Source organism: Wolffia australiana, chromosome 3 (genome assembly GCF_029677425.1).
Source record: "Wolffia australiana isolate 7733 chromosome 3, ASM2967742v1".
NCBI classification, from domain to species: Eukaryota; Viridiplantae; Streptophyta; class Magnoliopsida; order Alismatales; family Araceae; genus Wolffia; species Wolffia australiana.
The window spans coordinates 15,731,232-15,752,848 of NC_135837.1; the positions used below are offsets into that span (position 1 = coordinate 15,731,232).

General features: G+C 38.3%; 1 protein-coding gene across 1 annotated transcript; it reads left to right on the plus strand.

The window, feature by feature from the left end:
- Nucleotides 1-11,141: 11,141 nt before the first annotated feature.
- LOC144701048 (Protein kinase superfamily protein) lies at nucleotides 11,142-12,725 on the plus strand. The gene has a single exon (XM_078572730.1). It carries the CDS (start codon nucleotides 11,230-11,232, stop codon nucleotides 12,538-12,540), a length of 1,311 nt encoding a protein of 436 aa, XP_078428856.1. The 5' UTR covers nucleotides 11,142-11,229; the 3' UTR covers nucleotides 12,541-12,725.
- Nucleotides 12,726-21,617: the final 8,892 nt, after the last annotated feature.

Sequence of the window (21,617 nt, forward strand, 5' to 3'; positions counted from 1 at the left end):
GTGGCCGCGCGAATGGGCTCAGAGTGCGGTGGCTGCGCCGACGGCTACGCTGCACGGTGGCCACACGGACACACACAATGCTTGGTGGCCACATAGGCAGGCGCTGCCTACGGTGGTTGCCACGGTGGGTGACAAATGCACTGGCCATGGGTATGGGCAGAAGTCCACCTCCAAGGCCATTGTAAAGGCCTTGGAGGAAAGAGAAATTTTAAAATAGCCGTGAAATTCAACTCTAATTTAAACAATGCTCGGATCCCCGGTTTGAAGTTGGTGCTAGCAACAAGTCATGACGCGGGATGTCTTTTGCATAGTGTCAAGTCTGGTGATGGTGCATGGTCGTGTGCATCGTCATCATACCCTTCACAAACGGCCTCTATGCCCTGGCCACCACGAACAGGAGACCCAGCAGCATGGCGAGGAGAAGAAGCATTGTCTGTGTACAACTCTCTCTCTATATATATATCTATTTCTCTCTCTCTCTCACTTGCTCAATCACTCTTTCGCTCTCTCTTTCTCTTGCTATCTCTCTATCTCACTTGTTCTATCGGTCTCTCACTCTCTCCCCCTCTTTCTTGTGTTATTTTCTGTCTTTTAGGGATAAACTTGAGAACTCTTTCGACAAACATTAGGAAAGCCCAGGCAATGTCATTCACTAATATCTTGGATGGCTTAATGGCACGAAAAATGGCAGAACAAGTTTAGATGTCGATGTATTGATTTTAGTACAATATTATTAGCTTGCAAAGCACCGTGGATGGGTCATATTCAGTTGTCCTTCGGGAAGTACAGAAGTACATGTGTGTTTTTCTTTAGGTTTCTCTGCCTTGATGGGTGGCTGAAACCTTTATATTAAATTGAATTATGGCACAATTACACAATACACCCTTATAGTCTAATACATCTTGCATCGAATCGACTTGTTCAGTCACACCAAAAGTCTGTTTTATATATTTTCAATTCATTCTTCAGCTCTCTTCAAGGAAGGTAATGCAGTGCTACCTTATTTTCCTCCCTCTCTCTCTCGTCCTCAGTTTTCTGTCTTTACGATTGTTTCTAGGGTCCTCATGGAAGCGCCAGGTGGTGGAAATTTTTTATCTCACTATCTCTTTCTCGCCCTATTTCCTAACATTTTCTGTAGAACAGGAAACTTCTGAAGGAAAAGCGTATCAAAGCCATGACTCTTTTTTTTATTATCTCTCACCCTACTTCACATCTATTTGTATTGTTCTTCATGATAACAGACTTCAAAATACACACATGTTCAGATATTTTATAGATGTCAGGGCAAATGATCAAAATATCATCGACACATTAAAATAAAATTTTGGTTCATTTGCAATTTAAAGAATAACAATGTGGCAGTCATGGAAGCGAAAAACCCAAGTGCTGAAAGACATTCAGACAGTTTGGTAAACCATGCTCTAGGAGATTGCTTAAGTCCATGTAATGATTCATGAAGATGCCACGGAGGATTCTAGATGAAGTTTACTCTTGAATTTAAGAGGCTGTTCCATGTAAATTGTTTTATACAGATCACCATGTATAAAAGTGTTAGAAATATCTAATAGGTGGATATTCCCCCGATTACTTATAGGTATTGTTACTAGTAAATGAATAGTGGTGTGTTTAACTAGTGGACTAAAAGTTTCATGAAAATCAAATCCCTCTTGTTTGGTGTATCCATTTGCAACCAATTTGGCACTATACCTACTGATTTCCCCAGAAGTTTATATTTTAACTTTTTTGCCCACATACGTGCAATGACATGGAAATTGGTATTTTGAGGAACCAATGGACAAGTTTTGTTAGCTAGCAAAGCCTGGTATTCTATATTCATGGCTTCCATCCAATTCACGTTCTTTGATGCAGTTGTGAATGAAGTGGGATCATTAATTTCAGCAATATTAGAAAAAATGCATTTTTGAAGAGGACATCTGTTTGAGTAAACAATCAGAGATTGAGGATTCTGGATAGGAAAATTATCTGACTCAGATATTATGAAGTGCCTTAGTATTCATAACAACTCCAGGTTTAGGCTTTTGGTCCGCGGTAGTGATTTTTCAAGGTATGTTTCTAACAACTTATGAGACTTTTTTCAATTAGTTGATGGAGAAGAAAGTGATGTGTGGCTTATGAAATCATCTAAGACATCTGAAGATTTTTAGCTTCGGACTCATCGCCTGTAGATTAATATCCAGAAAAGATTTCATGAGTTTGGGGTTTGAGTCTAGGGGTTACACAGTGATCAGTAATTTGATACGCTCCAAGTATTCCTTGTTTATTATTTTCTAAACTATACCAGGATAGAAATTGATCTACATAAAATATCACATGTCTAGAAATAAAAAACTTACAAGGCTCTAGAGAGAAGTATCTATATCCGACATGCAGGTAGTTGTAGCCCATAAAAATGTATTTCTCTGACTTGGAAGCAAGCTTATTAATGGAATATGGTCGTAAGTAGGGGTAACACAAACATCCTAAAGTCCTCAAGAAATTAATGGAAATAGAATTTCATAAGGAGATTTTTCTGAAGTGTGGGTGTGCTCGTTCTGTTTACAAGAAACCTACTGTAAATACAGCTTCATCCCACAACTTAGAAGGCATATGGGCATTCTGGAGTAAAGAAAAGTGATAACATGACAAATGTAGTATATTTCCATACATTTTTTATGTTTTTGGTATTATTAATTTGGAATCTATCTTGTTATCACTTGAATTACCTAAATATTTATGCACTAACTATAAATTCTAATTCCTGCACATTATGTTTTTTTTTACAAAACTCCTTGACTTATTTGAAGACAAGCAATTGTTGTTTTGATGAGTATTCCAAAGTTTCACATGAGCAGAAATTTACAAAAATGAGAAGATGGCAATTCTTAAAAATTGGAGAATGTTTTGGAGTAAAGTCATTCTCAAAAAGGGATGGAAAGTAGCAAAAGGTGTTGTGGGCCTTCAAAAGACAAGGCATATTTCAGAATCCAAGGTGTTCAACCTGCTGAATGTAAGTTCATGGAAGTTTTCTCTCAATCAGATGTGTGGTTTGCATTGCAAAATGTCTGATCTTGGCAAACTATACGGATCCAGACTTGAGAAGAAGCATTGAGGGCTCAGTAAACTTCAGTTGACGCTTAAGGAACCTAGATTTACATTTTTCCCACCATTATCCATCAATTTACCCATAAAATCCATCATTTTTCTCAGTCTAAACATTCATTTTCCCTAATTTCTCTCTCTATAATCAGTTCATTCTGTCTCTTGATCTTCATCGATATCCATCATTAATCCCCTAAAAAATTCATTAAAAAACTTATTCATTTGCCAATTCAAATGCTATCTCAAAGCCCGTTTTGAGAATCATTTAACACCCAAAAATTCTCCAACCCTTTAAGAATCACCATCTTCTCATTTCTCTAAATTTATGTGCACGTGAAACTTTTGAATACTCATCACTACTACAATTGCTTGAATTCAAAGAAGTCAAGGAGTTTAGTAAAAAATAACCACTGTGAAAAAATTAGAATTTATAGCTAGTGCATAAATATTTAGTTAGTTCAAGTGAGAACATCAAAAATTCTAAATTTATAATGCATTAAAAATATAAAATGTGTGGAAATATAAAATATTTATGATGTTAGCAAGCTGTCTCCTCTTATTCCGAGAGGCTACGATCCCATCTTGACCACTCAATCTTCTTCATACACTTTTCAAGGCATCCGAACTAAGAAGGTTTAGAATCCTACAATTAGGGACTCGTAAGTCATAGTCAAACTACAATTCTCCATCCATAAGACATCTTTCGTGTCTCAGGTCTAAGGACAACTTACACAACTATGCTGTAAATCAACCTGATTGAAAATTTGGAATAATATCATCCAGGCATTTGTATAGACCAATTAAGTGAACTATTTCCACTAAAGAGAACTCACTTTCCATCCTTAGTGTCTTCACACTAATTGCTACAGGATCAGCTATACTCATCATATCAGTGAGGCTAGATAGTGTTATTCTATCTTGATACTTTGATGTCCTTCTCGAGTATCATTTGAATATGAATATTTAGAACACATGCTTGAAGACATAGGATCTTCATAATATGATCTCATCATAATTTACTAAGTCTGATCATGCATTCGTAGACTTCAGTATAAACATCACACATGCGCTATGAAAAATTATATTTTATCAATGAACATGGAACAGAATAAGAAATGTGTGATTGGCTTGTTGGACACATACCATTGTTACTTTCCCATAGTTTTGTACTTCTGTGAAAAGAAAAATGATTAAGCTTGAAATCTTATATATGACCTCATCATGAAACCTCATACACTAACATATCCATCCCAAAAAAATTTGGTTGTACATTTCCACTAACTTAAATATAGAACCAGTTATTTCAGTTTAAATTATCGGAAATGCAAATATTATTTGATGGGTGACCATCCAGCTTCGAAGAGCTTCTCACACCAGTTCATTGAGTGAGGGCTCACGTGCGAGACCTAGCCTTGAGGGTACCTAGCCTAGTCAATGGGCCACAAAGGTTTGACATTTTCTTGTCTTTTAATTTCCTTGTTTCGTAGGCCTTGTACGTCGGCAGCGTATGTGTTTGTTTTTTGTTTGTTCGCACGTGTTTGGGCCACTATACGGACCTACACGTTTGTGTGTGCGTGAGCCCATGTGTGGGCGTGTTAGTGGGCCTCTCTCTCCTATTACGGGGCCTAGGACACTTTACGTGAGTCTTCTCCCCTTAATTCCTAATGGGGAAGGCCTATATTTACCCTTGTACGATGGGGGCATGCGTAGAAAAGAGGAGAAGAAGAACTTTATAAACAAAATGTGATTTTTGGGCTATTGTTTAGTTTTTTTAGGTTTTCCACTTATTTAAAAAATTTCCCCTGCAAAATTTGAGAGTGAAAAAAAAGTCTCAAAACCCTAAGACGGTGCCGCCCGCATCGTCAGTTGGCCGCTGGTCGCAGCTTTCAGCCTACACGTCAAGACTGCTATCCTGCTCATCGCGGTTTCAACCATTGGCATTGGGTGCGCCCGCTAGCAGGGGCCATAGCCGCGGGGTTAGCCACAACCAGCCGCGGGATTAGGCGCGGCCAGCCGCAGCCACCGCCATAGCCCCAGCAGCCCGATGCAGCCTTAGCAATCGTCACAACTGCCACAGGCGTAGCAATCCTAGCACTCGCCGCAGCCCTAGCGGCGACCGCATCCCACATGGCCGCAGCAGCCCTAAAAATCACTATAGCCTACCACGACGGCAACAGGCCTAGAGGGTGCTATAGTTGGCAGCCACCGCAACAACCCTAGTGGCCGTCGCAGCTCATCACGGTCGCAACAACCCTAGCAGCCGTCGTAGCTTGCTATCGGTGCAGCAGCTCTAGAGGCCGGTGCAACCCGCCGCAGCTGCAGCAACCCTGGCAGCCACCGTAGCTTCTAGCCGGGGCCACCGCAACTACTTGCCGCGGCCAATGGCGGTGGCCGCCATTCGGGCCACAGCTTGCCCACCCATCTGGCTCTACACTAATTGTGTACACTATCATCGAACTCCTCACCGCCGCACTTGTCCCCTTTGCGTGTGCCATCGTCGCGGTTGTTCTTGTCACAGCTGTTCCCTCAAAGCCACCGCGTTCATTGCTAGCGTGCCTTGCCACCTTGCCGTGCCACCGCACCACGCTGCCTCACCCACCAACCCTTGTGTCACCACAACCTGCTACTAATGCGCCCTTGCCACATCCATAGCTGCGTCCGTTATCACACCCACCGCCGCATCTACTTGAGTCGACGTGCCTACTCACACCATTGTGTTTATCTACATCATCATTGCACCTACGTGCGACGGCCCACCGTCCACTACTATCAAATCAGACATCGATCCACCTGCTGCTAGTGGTATGCCCATAACTCCCTCTCAGCGTTATACTATTTCTTCTAATGCCTTGGAACATTTTCTCTACCACCCAGGTTAGATTACTAATAGATAGGATTCACGTTCCAAGGATTAGAATTTCAATTGGTACATCCTTGTTTGGGACCGATGAGGGCGTACGCACTTGCACCAGTAACCGTACTCACATCGTCAGCCTTCAACACCGACGTCCGGATCATCACAAGCCTAGTGACATACCCAAGTCTTGCTTAGGGTGACTTAGTGTTCGTCGGTGTCCATCGATGTGGGCTGACGTACTTATTATTGATTTTACTCTCACACTATCACAAACATCACATGAACATTATTCGTCTCCACTGCATGACATGACTGTCCCATCCGTTGATCCCAGCATCCGTCGCGTTACATCAACTATCACGTAGAGGAATAACTCCGAAGGAAATTTTACAAGTAAAAAAGATAAATGAGATGAGAAAAAAATTTCATTTATCATGTATGGGATTCAAGGATTTTTGTATACCATGCCTTTATCATGAATTTAATAAGTTCAAATTTAATGTTAATTTTAAAATGGATAACAAAAATAAATTGTGAATATTTCTTATGGTGGTTGATAAATAAAAAATAGGGGTAAATTATGCAATTTTATAATCCCTTGTGGTTGTTAATTTTAGCTTATACAGTAAAATTTATAAAACCTTAACATAAGATGTATAATGATAAGTAGAGGTATCGTTCAGGGGAAGCTAGTTAGGTAATTTAATTGTGATATGTGTAAAGAATTTGACCATAAATAGGGTTAATTTGATCTTCAATGAAGATCAAACTATCCTAATTAGATGTTGAATTTATAAAGGAGGGTAGAAGAGATGAGAAGCATAGAAGGAGGAGCTGTAGATTGAATTCTTTGATCCAATTAAAGGGATCAAAGGGGTCAATTAGAGAGGATAAGAAGAAAATATGATTTGGATTTAGTTTTTTTTGGAGGATTTGGGTATCAAAATTTATTAACTACTAGATCATAAAGGCAATATAATATCTCCAAGAATTTAAACTTTTTTATAATTTTTTCTTAATGTGCAAATGGAATAGCTAGATTAATTTCATAATTTCTTCTCTCAATCCTAGTGTGGGCTTGTGCATTCTGATGAAGCCAAGCGATTTAGAAATGCAGACCAAGATCAACTTCCGCTGCAGGAAGAGCAATCACAAAATTTACTAACACATAATCTAAATCACACTAAAATTCAAAAACAGTGAAATAGAAAGCACCTAATAAGGTTGATCCAGGATGAAGCTCATCTCTGTCTTGAAGCTATGAAATAACAACCTCTAGAATGACCTCCTCTCAAAATTTTTCTATTTACTTATGTTAAATGGTAAAAATTACTATTTTACCCCAATTAGTCATAAATTTTTATCCATCAATGTAGGATATGAATGATCCAACGGTACAGATAGAAAGAGGACGTCCAGACGAGCAAATTCATAACAAAATCACCTCAATCGGACTTGAGGATCAAAAGTTATTAATAAATTAATTTTGGCCAATCATAGCCATTAAAGCAGTATTCATTTTTTTAATTACTTTTTTCCATACACACAATGACGTGTCAATGGCTGATTGGATGGGGCATTTTGAATTTCAAATGGCAGGTTGATTCTCCGCGCTACGTACCGCTGTCTACCCGGAGAGGGAATTCCCCCGAACTTTGAAGAAAAGTCCCTGATCAAGTGTGCACGTGCAAACAGACACCGCCCAGGAAATATTTCTGTTTATACCCCTCTCGATTTCTCTCTCCTCCATTTTAATCTAAGAACCATTGAAAAATCCATGTTAATTGCAATACATTTTCATAGTATCTGTACGCCTGCACACACGAGTGAGAGCTGTTTTAAGGGCATAATTGCACAAAAAATTTAAGAAAAACCCGATGACTTTAGAAATTCCTTTAAAACTCATATTTTCTTATAAATATGCTTTTCCCATTTAAAATTTGTTTCTTCCTAGAATTGTTCCCAAAAAAATAACTAAAATCCTGGAATATTCTATTAAATTCAGCAATTCATTCCCATATTCATTAAGATTAAAATTAAACTTCAAACCTGCCGTTTTTCATTTAAAAAGAATTATTCCAAGCTTAAGTAAATTCAATAAAAATTTTACATTAACAGAAAATTAGGGAAAAAACAGAATTCACTTGGAAATATAAATTATCATCTAATGTATGATAACAACCTTATTTTAAACTCTTTAAGTGCAAAAAATTGTGCTAGTTGTGTAAAATAAATACCAAATTTGGGTTGTTATCCGTGATTATTTTGTATCTATCACGATTAACAAGCTCTTGATGGTTTTGTGACAATGAAAAATTTTTTAGATCATACACAGGATTAAAACAATGAGAATGTGCTAAATAAGTTGATATTAATTTACATATTCGTCTGACAAATAAGATTTTCTGAATAATAAAATTGAGAAAATATGATACCATCAAGAACTCTCAAGCAACACAATCCAAAGCAAGTTTCTACAAGTCATTGAATGAACATATACAATTTTCATAGGATTAAGAGACATAACCTATTTCTTGGAACTGGTGGATTTATCCCCTGCATTTTCAATGGATAAATTAGAATCCAACTGGTCCTTTGGTCCCAAGAGTGTCAAATTTTCTGCTTAGCTATAAAAACGTTTTACATGAAGAAAAATAAATGGATGAAAATTTAATATATAAATTATCACTTACCTGTTCACTATATCTCTCACTCTTTCCCCTCCATCTAAACTACATTGTAATATGGATGACAACTTAAATTTTATTTATATAGTTAGGATCATTTTTTATTTAATTATCCTGATGTGGATAAAAGTATATCTGCATAATAACCTAAGTTGGATAATAAAAGTGAGAATAACTACCCATCTTCAAAGTAACATCTTAAGAAGAAAAAGAGTTCCTAGAAGTGAATTTGTTTAAACCTTACTAGGTATCAAGTTTGCATTTACTCATCTTGTTTAATTCAAACTTAAAGGTAAAATTTTCACTCATGAGAATTTTGTTCCAACTAAAGAAATACAATATTCTGTAACTTTTATATTAACTGAAAGAGATAATAACCTATCAAAAAAATACATGAGACCTTGATAAAAAATCTAAGTCATTTGTGTGTTTTCTTGTAGTTACAGTAAAAATTATAAATCACAATTTGTTTTTTTATCTACGGATAGAATTATGAAAAAAAATATTTTAGATAAAGTTGAAAGATTGCCCATGTTGACTGCATCCCTTTTCACAAATTTATGTTTTCATAAGTCAACATCCAGATCTTCCCATTAGACTTAGTTAATTACTCGGATAAAAAATTGTACAATTATTTGGATGAAATATTTTTTGCTCAAAAGTATTTAAATTCAGTTTTCTAACTTCTCTATTGATTTGAAAAAAGGAAGCCACAAACTATCCATGACAAGGAACCATAGGGTGATATCGTGGATATGATATTGCTTACAGTCCTCAATATTTAATTAAGTGTAAAAGACTAAAATATTACAATATTAGAATAAAGCGTATGAATAGTTTCAAATTTTCACATTTAAAAATATTTCTATTAAAAACTTAATTTCATTTTTTTTATACCTATCAACCCACCAAATGAGCCAATCTACGCATAAATATAATATGCATCCTCTCATCCATACATATGTCTATATACTAATTAATTTATTAATGCATTTTTACATTTATAGACTTGAATTTGTGTATATATCTTACTCCTATATGAATACATCTGACTATCATTTAATCAATATATCAATGCATTTGACTAATATCTATTGTTTGTAGTGAATATATTTGTGTAGTAATCTTTCTATATCATGTACATATTTATCCATTTACCAAACTGCTAATGGAGATTTAGGTCCACATAACCTACCAACATATGCAAAATTGTCTAGATATTTATGAACCTACTTTACAATCTTTCTTTTGCTTTAATACCGTTATGTAAGTAAAAAACTATGATATACTTATATTTTTTCACATATTTTTGTTTTCTCCTTTATATGTATATGCAAGTCTATCTTTCTACCTATGTGTTTTATTTCTATCTATCAATCTAAATATTGTTACATGGTATATATGTATTTTCTCTCTTTTTGTTCATCAATCTAGGGAGATAATTATGTAAATCCTAGCTATCCATGTATTTTATTTATTTCTATCCAATAATATCTTTAGTTATATTCAATATCTATTTTTAATTAAATTGTCTATGTCCTCCCTGTATTTATGTCCACACATTTATTTGTTTATTTACTTTTGTATATTTTTTCGACACCTAACATCTGTATTAGAAATCAAATTTTGTGTGTTGACATTATAGATTTGGATATATATATTTATCGTCTGAATGTTCCTCCACCTAACAATTAGCTTGGCCATACCGATGTTTTCTATCCATTTAGTTATTTATCTTTTCACATTTGCTTGATTAATTTCTAGAGATTTATAAGCATAAGATATTCAACGGCCCAATATACCTTAAAATGTGATAGCAAAAAATGGCCCAATATACCTAATTTCCAGAGATTCAATGGCCCAATATACCTAAGAATGTAAATAAATACACGCAAAACTGTTATTCGTAAGCGCCTTTTTTTATATACTATAGATTTCAGTGCCCATCATGCTTAACTTGTCAAAATTCAAAGAAATTTTATTGTGTTTAAATGTTTAACGAATCTTGGAGTTATATATTTTTATGAATATACTATTTTATCCAGATTAAGGTCTTATTTCTTCATCCCCGCAGCTAATTATATTTCCCATTTATCTAGTTAGGAATGCTTTTATTTTTATACCAATGGATAGTTTTTACCTGGGGCCAGCCTAGCTCCAATTCCAAAGTAGGTTAATTTATTTACTAACTTTTTTTTAACAAGGATCTCTAAGATCATGGCCAAGTGAGCAAGATAAACATAAAATTCTTACAAAACACAGAAATAAAGGTGTCCAGGAAAAGTCGCATGGGTTCTTTTTCCCCATCAAAAGAGCCGGTCGCCGCTGAAATCCCCCCCAAAGGCGCGGGCCGCGCTTCTCTTCTGACCACGCTATCTCTGCACAGAAAGCAGTCCCTTTCACTGATGACTAACTGGATCCTCATCCACCGTGTTGACCATGGAGAGGAGGATTATTCTGATCCATCAGTCGCCTTTCACAATAACAAGGGATCTAAACACAATCTCCGAAAAGGCCATAGCGAGGAGGAAGACAGCGAGATCAGGCAAAGAAGATGCACCCGCAGAAGGTGAATTGCGAAGAAAGATGAAGGCGGAGTCAGCGAGAGCGCTAGCGGCAGCGGTGACGGGCTCGCTTCTCTTGCTTCTAGTCGTTCTCTGGGTCTGCTTCGGCTTCTCCAGGACCTTCTTCATCTTCCTGGGGATCGACTCAGCGGCGATATTGGGCATCGCCGTCTGGGCCGCGATCAACTACTCGTCATTGGACCGGCGGCTCTCGCTGGCGCGTCGGCGCGCCGTGGACGGCGAGGAGCTCCGCGCCCAGTACAGCCTCCTCCGCAAGGAGGCCGGCCTGCCCACCCCTTTTCCCTACGACCAGCTCGAAGCCGCAACCGACAACTTCCGCACCGTCCTCGGCTCCGGCGCCTCCGCCGCCGTCTTCAAAGGCGTCCTCCCTGACGGCACCGCCGTCGCCGTGAAGCGCCTCCCCGGCGACGCGCGCGGCGACGCCGAGTTCCGCGCCGAGGTCGCCGCCCTCGCGGCGGTGCAACACGTCAACCTGGTCCGCCTCCTCGGCTACTGCCTCATCCCGCGCGGCCCGCGCTTCCTCGTCTACGAGTTCATGGAGAACGGCTCCCTCAGCGCGTGGATCTTCCCCGGCGGCGCGGCGCGGCCGCTTCCCTGGCGTTGCCGCCACGACGTGGCGGTGGAGGTGGCCCGGGCGCTGGCCTATCTCCACCACGACTGCCGGTCCCGCGTGTTGCACCTCGACGTGAAGCCGGAGAACATACTGCTGGACGGGGGGTTCCGGGCCCGGCTCGCCGACCTGGGCCTGTCCCAGCTTCTCCGCGGGAACGCGGCTCGAGTCGTGACCGACACGCGCGGCACGCCGGGATACTTGGCCCCGGAGTGGCTCTCCGGAGCAGGGGTTTCGGACAAGTCGGACGTGTACAGCTTCGGTTTGGTTCTGCTGGAGCTGGTGGCGGGCCGGCGGAACATCAGGAAGGACGGTGCGCGTGGGACCGAGCCTGGAACGACCCGGGATTGGTCTTTCTTTCCCCGAACCGCGGCTGAGATGGTGCGGGAGGGGAGAGAGATGGAGGCTTTGGATGCGCGGTTGAGAGGCGAGGAGATGGACGAGAGACAGGTGAAGGGGATGGTGAGAGCGGCGCTGTGGTGCGTGCAGGACGATCCTGCGCGGCGTCCATGCATGGCGCGCGTCGTGGAGATGCTCTGCGGGGACGAGCCGGTTGAGACGCCGCCGGAGACGGACATGGTCGTGGTCCGTCTCCTCGGCTTGGATGAAGGCGACGAGGCGGCCCCACCGCGGCCGGTCGGAGAGAGAGACCCGTCGGCGTCGGTCTATTTCGCCTCCGTCTCGACCGTGTCCCCGCGATAGACGGTAAGGGAGAAAGTTCGGCTATTCGTTGGATTATTTGCTGTCATGTGTGAAACGGGCGAAAACGACCGGATAGCGGGAGAGAAATCAACCCCCGTTCGTCCTCTTCTCCCCCAGTCGCATCTCTTTTGCTCTTCTTCTTTCATTCATTTGTTTAAAGAAGTGTCGAGACTGTTCAGATGGTAGGGGTATGGATAGTTGCCTTTTTTTTTTTAAGTTCTGGGAAAATTGGCTAGTTAGTAATTCGTCTTGGTCCATACTTAAGAATTTGGATCTTTAGGGTGTTTCTTTCAAGCTCCCTGTTCGTCGGAATGTCAGCATCACCAAACCCCTAGGCGATATCTGGTGCGAATTTGTAAGAAACTTTGCACCACACGTTGCACAACTTTCGCATGAATTATTGCACATTTGTACGGTGTAAATATAATAATATACATTTAGGTTATAGAAAAATATTTAAATGACGTAAAAATGAAATCATTTTTTTGCATCATCAGATATCCCCTCAACATTTTCTTCCGGAATAAATTATTTTCAAGTTTGAAATTAACTTTAAAATTTTTGTCGTCCACCATTATGTAGATACTAATAAATGTTTTATGCAAACTTAACAATATTCAGCTTAATATTTTTTGATGTTGATAGATCTTCCTGGGTCTGAAAACGTTTTAAGAACTCTTTTTAAAATAGGCAGTCCTTAAGCAAGAATAGGATAACTATAAAAGGCTACGAGTAAGAAAATGATGTTGACAAATAGAAAAATAAATCATGAAAAATTAGTAGAGTTTGCGTCAAAACATTTTTAACATATAAAATCACTTAAACGCTGAGGTCTTCTATCAAATGAGGAAAATAACCTTTTTTAAATTGAGAATTTTATTTCAGGGTTTAAGTAGATAGAGAACTTCATGTTGTCTCTTAGGAAAATTAAATTTCATATATCTTTAGTTCAGAGGATAGGGCAGCATAAGAGCTAGACAGAAAGAGAGAGGGATAGATTGAGAGAGAGAGAGAGAGAACGAGAAACTGATAGATAAAGAGAAACAGACAGAGAGATAAACAACAATGGAGAGGAAGAGAGTAAGAGAGAGAAGTTGAGCGACCGAGAGATGTAAGAAAAAAATGCAATGAAAGTGAGAACATAACAAAATGGCATACAAATATTCAATGCCAAAACCAGTATCAAATACACAAAACAATGTCTCAATCGTTCAGCAATTTGAAGAAATAAAAAATTCAACCTAATTGGGCCTTCATCACTATCTGGGTCCTTCAGCTAGGTGTCATTATCGACATTGTCCTTCACCCGCCACCAAGACTTGAGTGTCATGAGTAACTTGATGCTCTCTGTTCTTGAATTTGATGACGGCATGAGTGACAGAGAAGAATATCTCTGAGGGCGCACCAGTTGCCTAGTCCAACAATAAATATTTTGCAACTATCCCTAACCCCAGATACAAGTGTTCATGTGCTAGCTTTCACCAATGCAATGGTTAGTCCCCTTGAGAGGAGGTGAGCTAATGGACACATTTAGCTTGTGTCTGGGACTAATGGTTGGTGTATGCTCACTTTATGTCAGCAACTCATCTAGTGCTGCATTTGAGAAAAATGTAGATGTTCAAAGTGGTCAAAAACATCCAAAAGAAATTGTAGAAACTATGCTCCCATCATTGGTGACTGTGGGAGCATGTAATAAAGTTTGCGCATACGATGATATAGCTTCATCCCATTGGCCACTCTCAACTAACTATAGCTTCATGGATGGATCAATGAGTGCATTAATGCTGAAGGCCTGGTTGCGAGCGAGGATCGATGCATATTTAATTATTTTGGTCTTAGTCGTCGATGTTGACAGAAAACATGGTCCCATCTCTGGTACCATACATGACACTATCCAGATGCTTCATTATTTTTTGCTGTTACTAATGACTTCATTTGCTCTTGGTGTCTTTGACTAGCAAATAAAAGCTGTAGCCATCTTGAATACTTTCAATATACCTCCAAAACCCTTAACCATACCCTATTTCTCATTAACACTAGTTTCTTTAACACAACCAAGGTAGTGATGTCTAGAATATTCCACATCTTGGCATTGGCTATCAGTATAGCATACATGGAATTACACTTTGTTGTCCAGTTCAAGGGAACCTTTATCTAGTTTGGTAGGTCAAACTATTTGCGTAATACTTTATAGCTCTGTTCACATTTTCTTCAACCATGTATTGTAGCAATTATCTCCTAGAGCCGAAGTACGATGTTGCCTAATGCATATGTATCAAAGTCATAAAATGGGTTGTGTTGTTCTCTATCATTCACCCCAATCATATCATCATCATTTAAATTATTTAAATTTTAAGAATTTTGCAGTACGCCAAATGAATTATTTCAATTTCAACCTAGGACAAGGATGAAAAAAATTTGTGATGAAGTTGACGTTGAACCTTTCTTATGCAAAATTCTTTTTACAGATTGGCATGATCCTTTATTTGAATTGAAATGGCAATCTTCTAGTAAGGTTTTCTTTGCATTTGATCTCTTAAATGTTTTACATTTGTGGACCAAAATTACAAGGAAACCTATTCTTAAATATAGGTATGTACACATGGGAATTGAGTTTCTCATACAAAGTCCTTTGAGTTTAGCTTTATGATTGAGACAATCTTTAGTTTGATTTATTCTGCTTTTTCTAATGTGAACTGGGATCCTTTTCCAGTTCTCCTTTATGTTTTTTTCCTATTTCTTTAGCTGCACCAAGTAGGTGGAACCCATAGGAAGGAGGAATCGAGGGATGCAACTTTACCATAAGGGGGAGCAGTTTTGAAGATTTGTCCACAACCTGATCTTTTAGGACCCAAGTCCTCAACTTGATTTTCTCTCTTCAATTTTTATATTTAAAGACTTCAATTTTTTTTTTTTCATGCGCAACCTCTATCAGTTGTGTTGTTGTGTTTTTTATCAGGATGTTGACCAAGTTGGAGCAATCATGATGTACGACGTAGCACAACTTATTCTGGATTTTATATCTATCATCTCAATGGCGAGCCACACGTCCATCCCCACTGTTTGCCATTCTCTCCCTCAATTTTTAGCTTCATTATTTATGCATTGAGGACCATGCATGTTTTAGTAGGGGGGGAGCTAGTTCATTTAAACTGGTCAACTATGACTTATGCATTTGTTTTGAGGAATATTATATGAATTGAACCTGCCTATAACAATAATTAACATGCCTCTACATGAATCAGAAATTTTCATCCAATGGTTTGGGAGCATGTGTAGAGAAGTTAAGCTCCTAGAGCGGATCATGAGCATGTTAGAGGTGGAACACATGTGATTTTTGAGCAATGTGGGTTCAATTTCAAATTGGGGAGAGTGTCTAGTTGGTGATTAGATGATGGAAAGTCAAAGGGTTGAAGCTCTATGCTCCAAAGGTTGAGGGATGAGTGAATTGAGGTCCCGCATTCCATTAGCTCGAAGTAACCAATCCCACGTATGTATTGTGTCTCACCACTAGCCTACTCTTATTTCATAATAGGAGTGAGTCATTCTCCAAGTCCTATGAACAGGATACATCGTCTTCACCTACCTCATTGTTCCGCACATTTCACGTCCTATCCATCACAACTTGATTCCACCACCTCATTTTTCCCGAACATTTCGCACACTACCGATCATCACCTCGATTCCACTACTGAGGATATACCTATCTCCCAAGTATTTCTATCTTCCTTTCCACGGTACCAATCTGATATTGCCTCTTTGCCTCTTTTTCTGTCCATAATTCACTCTGCATTATCTAAATCTTATTCTTCTGACCCTTCTCTCTGGACCAATGTGATTGTTATGACACTCGTGCTAGTGGTGATAAGATGTTTGGAAACCATTTAGATGATGGAAAGTGTTTAATTTTGTCATGCCCCTCTTCGATTAAAAAAAAAGAGAAAGAAAAAATAAGAAGAAGAAGAAGCAGAAACAAAAAAATGTACAAGTGAGCAAAAAAAAAAGAATTTCAGGAAAAAAAAGAAAAAGAAGAAGAAGAAGAAGAAGAGAAAAGGGGGGTTTTGACTTGTGCAAATTTCTTATGTTAATATTCCATTCATGGTCATATTGTTCTCTACCTTTGTATCATCATATTGGTCCCAACTTTTCTATCTCCCCCATTTCTTCTAAAAATCTTGGGAGTAGGTTATCTTAGGTAGCAGCACACCCATTGGACCATAAATCTATCTCATTGTTAACGCTTACCCTAACCCCTTCACAAGGTTTCCATCTTCCCTATCACAATCCTTACAAGTCCGCCATATATTCTTCTTGTTATCTTCCATACTCTGTGCTCAACAAGAGGAAGAAATGGCTTCTTCTATTCTTGGGTAGGAGAAAAGCTAATGGAGAGACAAGTACTAGGTGGCCGCCACCTCGGGAGAGAGTGATCTTGCTTCCGAGAGATGTGAGGCCAGTATCAAATGAGTAAAGGGAGATTACCTTAGGAGTATAGTGTCATACCTAGCGACAAGTACACTCCCTTTTCATCTACGTAGTCATACAAACCAATGAGAGAGGAACCCCACATTCTTGAAAAGGTCTAAGCTCAAAATGACATTTATTGTTTTATCTCAGCTTGTGATTGATTCATTTACCTCTTCCAACATGTGTTTCTTTGAGAAACATGATGAAAAAAATCTAATTTGGCAAAATACCTGGATGTTGCTAAGGGACTAACAACGTCTAAGTAGGGGGGTATATGATAACACCCTAAATTTGGTTTTTATTTCATGCTATTAGCACAATTTTATGCATTTAAAGAGCTTAAAATGGGGTTGTTATCATATATTTAAATAAATTTAATGTTTCCAAGTGATTTCTGATTTTTTGGTAATTTTCTGTCAATTTTATGAATTTCTAAGATTTATTTGAGCTTGAAATAATTATTTTTAAATGAAAAAGGCAGGTTTAAAATTTAATTTCGAGCTTAATTATTATGGGGATGAAATACTGAATTTTCTAGAATTTTATGTAATTTTCTAGATTTTATTTAGGATTTAATTTGATTTTTTGAGATTTATTTAAGTGAGAAATGAATTTTTTAAGAGGAAAAGGATATATTTATAATGAGAAAATGAGTTTTAAAGCAATTTCTACTCTTCTAAGGGCTTTTCGTAAATTTTAGTTGCAATGATGCCCTCAAAAACAGCTCTCGGTCATGGTTGCAGGTGTAAAGATGTTATTTAAACTGTTCCAGGGTTTTATTGTAATTATTTAATATTTATTTTAATGTTTTTAGGAGAAACCAGAGGAGAGAGAGTGTGCAAGGGGCGTATACACAATTACTTTTGGGCAGCGTCCAGCAGCGATTCCGGCCTTTTTAAAAGACTTTTATACAAAAAAGAGAATTCAAAATGCACCTGCCAATGAGAGAGCGACACGTCATGGCGTGTTAAAAAAAGAAATGAATAAATAAATGAATTTAAATCCAATGGATTAAATTGGTTTAAAATTCATTTATTGATAACTTTTGATCCTGAAGTCCGATTGAGATGATTTTTTTATGGATTTGCTCGTATTGATTCCCTCTTTCTATTTGTATTGTTCGATCATTCTGATCTAGCCTGCATTGATAGATAAAAATTAATTACTAAATGGGGGTAAAATGGTAATTTTTACCATGTAACCTAAGTATAAAAGCTAAATTTTGAGAGGGGGAGCTCACTCTTGATGGTGCTCTATCAAAGTTTCAAGACAGAGAGGAGCTCTAGCTTGTATCAACCTATCCGGTACCTTTTTCTTGTTTGTATTTGAACTTTTAGTGTATTTTGGATGATGTTTTAGTGAAATTTATTCTTCATTCTTCTTGGTCTTGGTTTGAACTTCTAAATCGCTAGGCTTGAGCGGAAGGTACAAGCCCTTACTGAGTTTGAGAGGAGAGAATGAGAGATTTACCTAGCTATTCCAAGTGCACATTAAAAAACTATAAAAAAGTTCAATTTCTAGGAGAGTAAATTTCCCTTTGTATTATCTAATTGTGTAGTTATTTCTGAATTATAAGACCTACAAAACCAACCAACTCAAATCAAAATTTCCCTCTAATTTACCCCTTGGACCCTTTTCTTTGGATCAAAGAAGCCAATTTAGAGCTCCCTATTTCTTCTATACATCCCATCTCTTCTACCCCCCTTTCTAAATTTCTCATCTAATTAGGGTGATTTGATCTTCATTTAATATCAAACTAACTCTAATTAGGGTTGAATTACCAACAAAACCTTCAAATTGAATTCCTTACTAGCTTCCCTTGGACGACACTTGTACTTATCATTACACATCTTAAGTAGAGGTTTTATAAATTTTATTGTATAAGCTAAAATTGACAACGACATGGGTTAAAATTTGCATAAAATTTACCCCTTTTTTTGGCTTATCAGAAGGATACGCGAGAAGGACATCAAAGTATCCATATAGAATAGCCCTATCTAGCCTCACACATATGATGAGTATGGCTGGTCCTATAGCCATTAATGTGAAGACACGAAGGATAGATAGTTGGTGCTCTTTAGTGGAAAGAGTTCACTGAATTGATCCATACGAATCCCAGAATGGTATTATACTAAACTTCCAATCAGGTCAATTCATGTCTCGGTTGTGTAAGTGGTCCTTAGACCTGAGACACAAAAGATGTGTTCTGGACGGACGGTTGTACTTTGACTATTGCCAACGAGTCTCTAATCATGGGGTTCTAAACGATCTTAGTTCGAGAACATGAAGAAGTTCATGAAGATGATTGAGCTATCAAGATGGAATCATACACCATCGGTATAAGAGATGACAGCTCAAGGAAGACAATGCGATGAAGTCCTTAGCCAAGACAGTGAAATATCGGAGAAGAGTTCTCCGATGATTTTGGAATGCATCAGTATTAACTTGAATGATCGATTAGGGTTTGACAATTTGCCATACCCTAAGTCATCCAAAGAGCGTCTAGTAGATAAGGGATTATACATACACGATAACCGATGAACAGGTTCCATGTGTGAGTCGATACATACTCCTTTGTATCATCTAGAGCATGAAGTGTAGCTTGGCAACCCACATGTTGGAGACTCGACCTATCGAGTGGGTTAAATCAATCTGACATTAATTATTCTATATATTGATCTAGTTAATTAACTTGGAAGGCAAATAAGGGTTATTGGGCTACTAGAGTCGTTAGGTAGACTGATACATGGTGTAGAGGGTCACACACAAATGATCTTTTACACGCCCGAAGATATACTTTAGTTTTGGGGTTTTTTATAAAAGATACCCACTTTGTATAAATAGGGGAAGGCCCTAAATGAAATTCACACAGGCCAGAGTTATTCAAGGGATTTCCCTTCTTCTCCCCTCTCCCAGCACTCCTCTCCATGCCCGATGCAAACACAATGGCGTAACGACAACGATGGATGTAGAATGGGGCTCATCAACAAGAAAGAGGAGATTCAACATACCGAGGATCGTGTGGATATCTCCACAGGCTTCACATTTGAGTAGCTCGACTCTGCTCGCTCCAAGATCCAAGAAATCACGGATGTGATCTGTGTACATGTACTTCATTACATGGTTTTAATGATGTCGTCAATTTTGCAAAAGTCTTTCGCTATGGAATGTTCTGATTTATGCATCCATGCCAAGGCATCTAGAACCCAACAGGAAACAGTAGTACTGGGGAAGAAAGAGACTAATAGAATTCAAGATTGGTGAATGGAATAGATGGAGTCAGAGAGAGTACGATTTTTAGAACCAAAATAGAGTAAATAATTGAAGATATGATTGGAAGAGATAAAAAAGAGAGAGAATTGAAGAATAACCCTTATAGTTGAAATATATATCAAGTGAAAATAAGAATGTGATAAAGAACAGGGATTTATAGTAAGATTAGGAGAAACAGATTGAGGGAGTAAGAAAAGGTAGATAAGGAAGACAGTAATTGGAAAACTAATAAAAAAATGCCTCATACAGGAAGTAGACTATAAATTTATAGTACTGAGTAAAATAATGCATGATTCAGAGAAATAAATGGGGAGAGTAGTATTGGGTAAGATTGGGAGCAAGAAAGAAATAAGGTAAGTGAGGATAAAAATTGAAATAAGTAGTTTTACATGTGGATTTGATTGTTTGGAACTGATGCTGAAGGGTTCAAGAGAGTGGCAAATGATGGTACCACATATGAAAATGATATCCCTACGAAATATGCATGTATTCATATCAGATTGCTATATCCAGATGTTGGATTCCAATATATGCATCTCATTGTTTTGCTAAATGAACTTTGTCCCACATGGAAAAGGTAAAAAATCCAACTATGAAATTATTTTTTTTAAGAAACCAATAGTGAGTCAAACACTACTGTAGAGAGACCGTCCACTATAGTATTTGTTGATTCAATTTTTCTCTTTAAATGAAATGGATGCTCCAATGATAGCTCCTGACTCAATTATGACAATTGATAAGATTTATCTATAAATAGACTTCCGTGCCTAATTGAGATTGGGATAAGAACCTAACTGGTTTAAGAGGAGGAAACATACAGGGATGGAGGTATGTGCATGCCCCATTTGAAATTCATGTGATAACACATCACTCTACCAACAAGAGGGGTCTATTGTCAAGAAAAGAGATAACACTTCTTACCACAATAAGTCAGACCTTGCTGGTATTGGGAAATATTGTATCCTAGTGAGGAGGTAGATTCAATTGGAAGCTTTTAATGACAACACCAATTCAACCACTTATTTGAACGTGTGTAGTAATAAATAACATTCTAATTTACATGTTCATGTTTATATACATTAATATCCTCCTTCACCCTTGTGAACTCTGTTCATCCTTTGTCTTCATTGCTACACCATCTCGATCCCATCGGGAATAGAGAGGAGGTGTGAGGAGAAGAATTAAGAAGGAGAAGGCCCCTGAATAATTCTGGCCTAGGTGAAATTAGTTTAGGGCCTTCGCCTATTTATACTAAGTGGGTATTTTTCATTAATATCACCAAAGTTTAAGTATATCTTTCGACATCCATAATACCATATGCGTGTGACTCTCGAGGC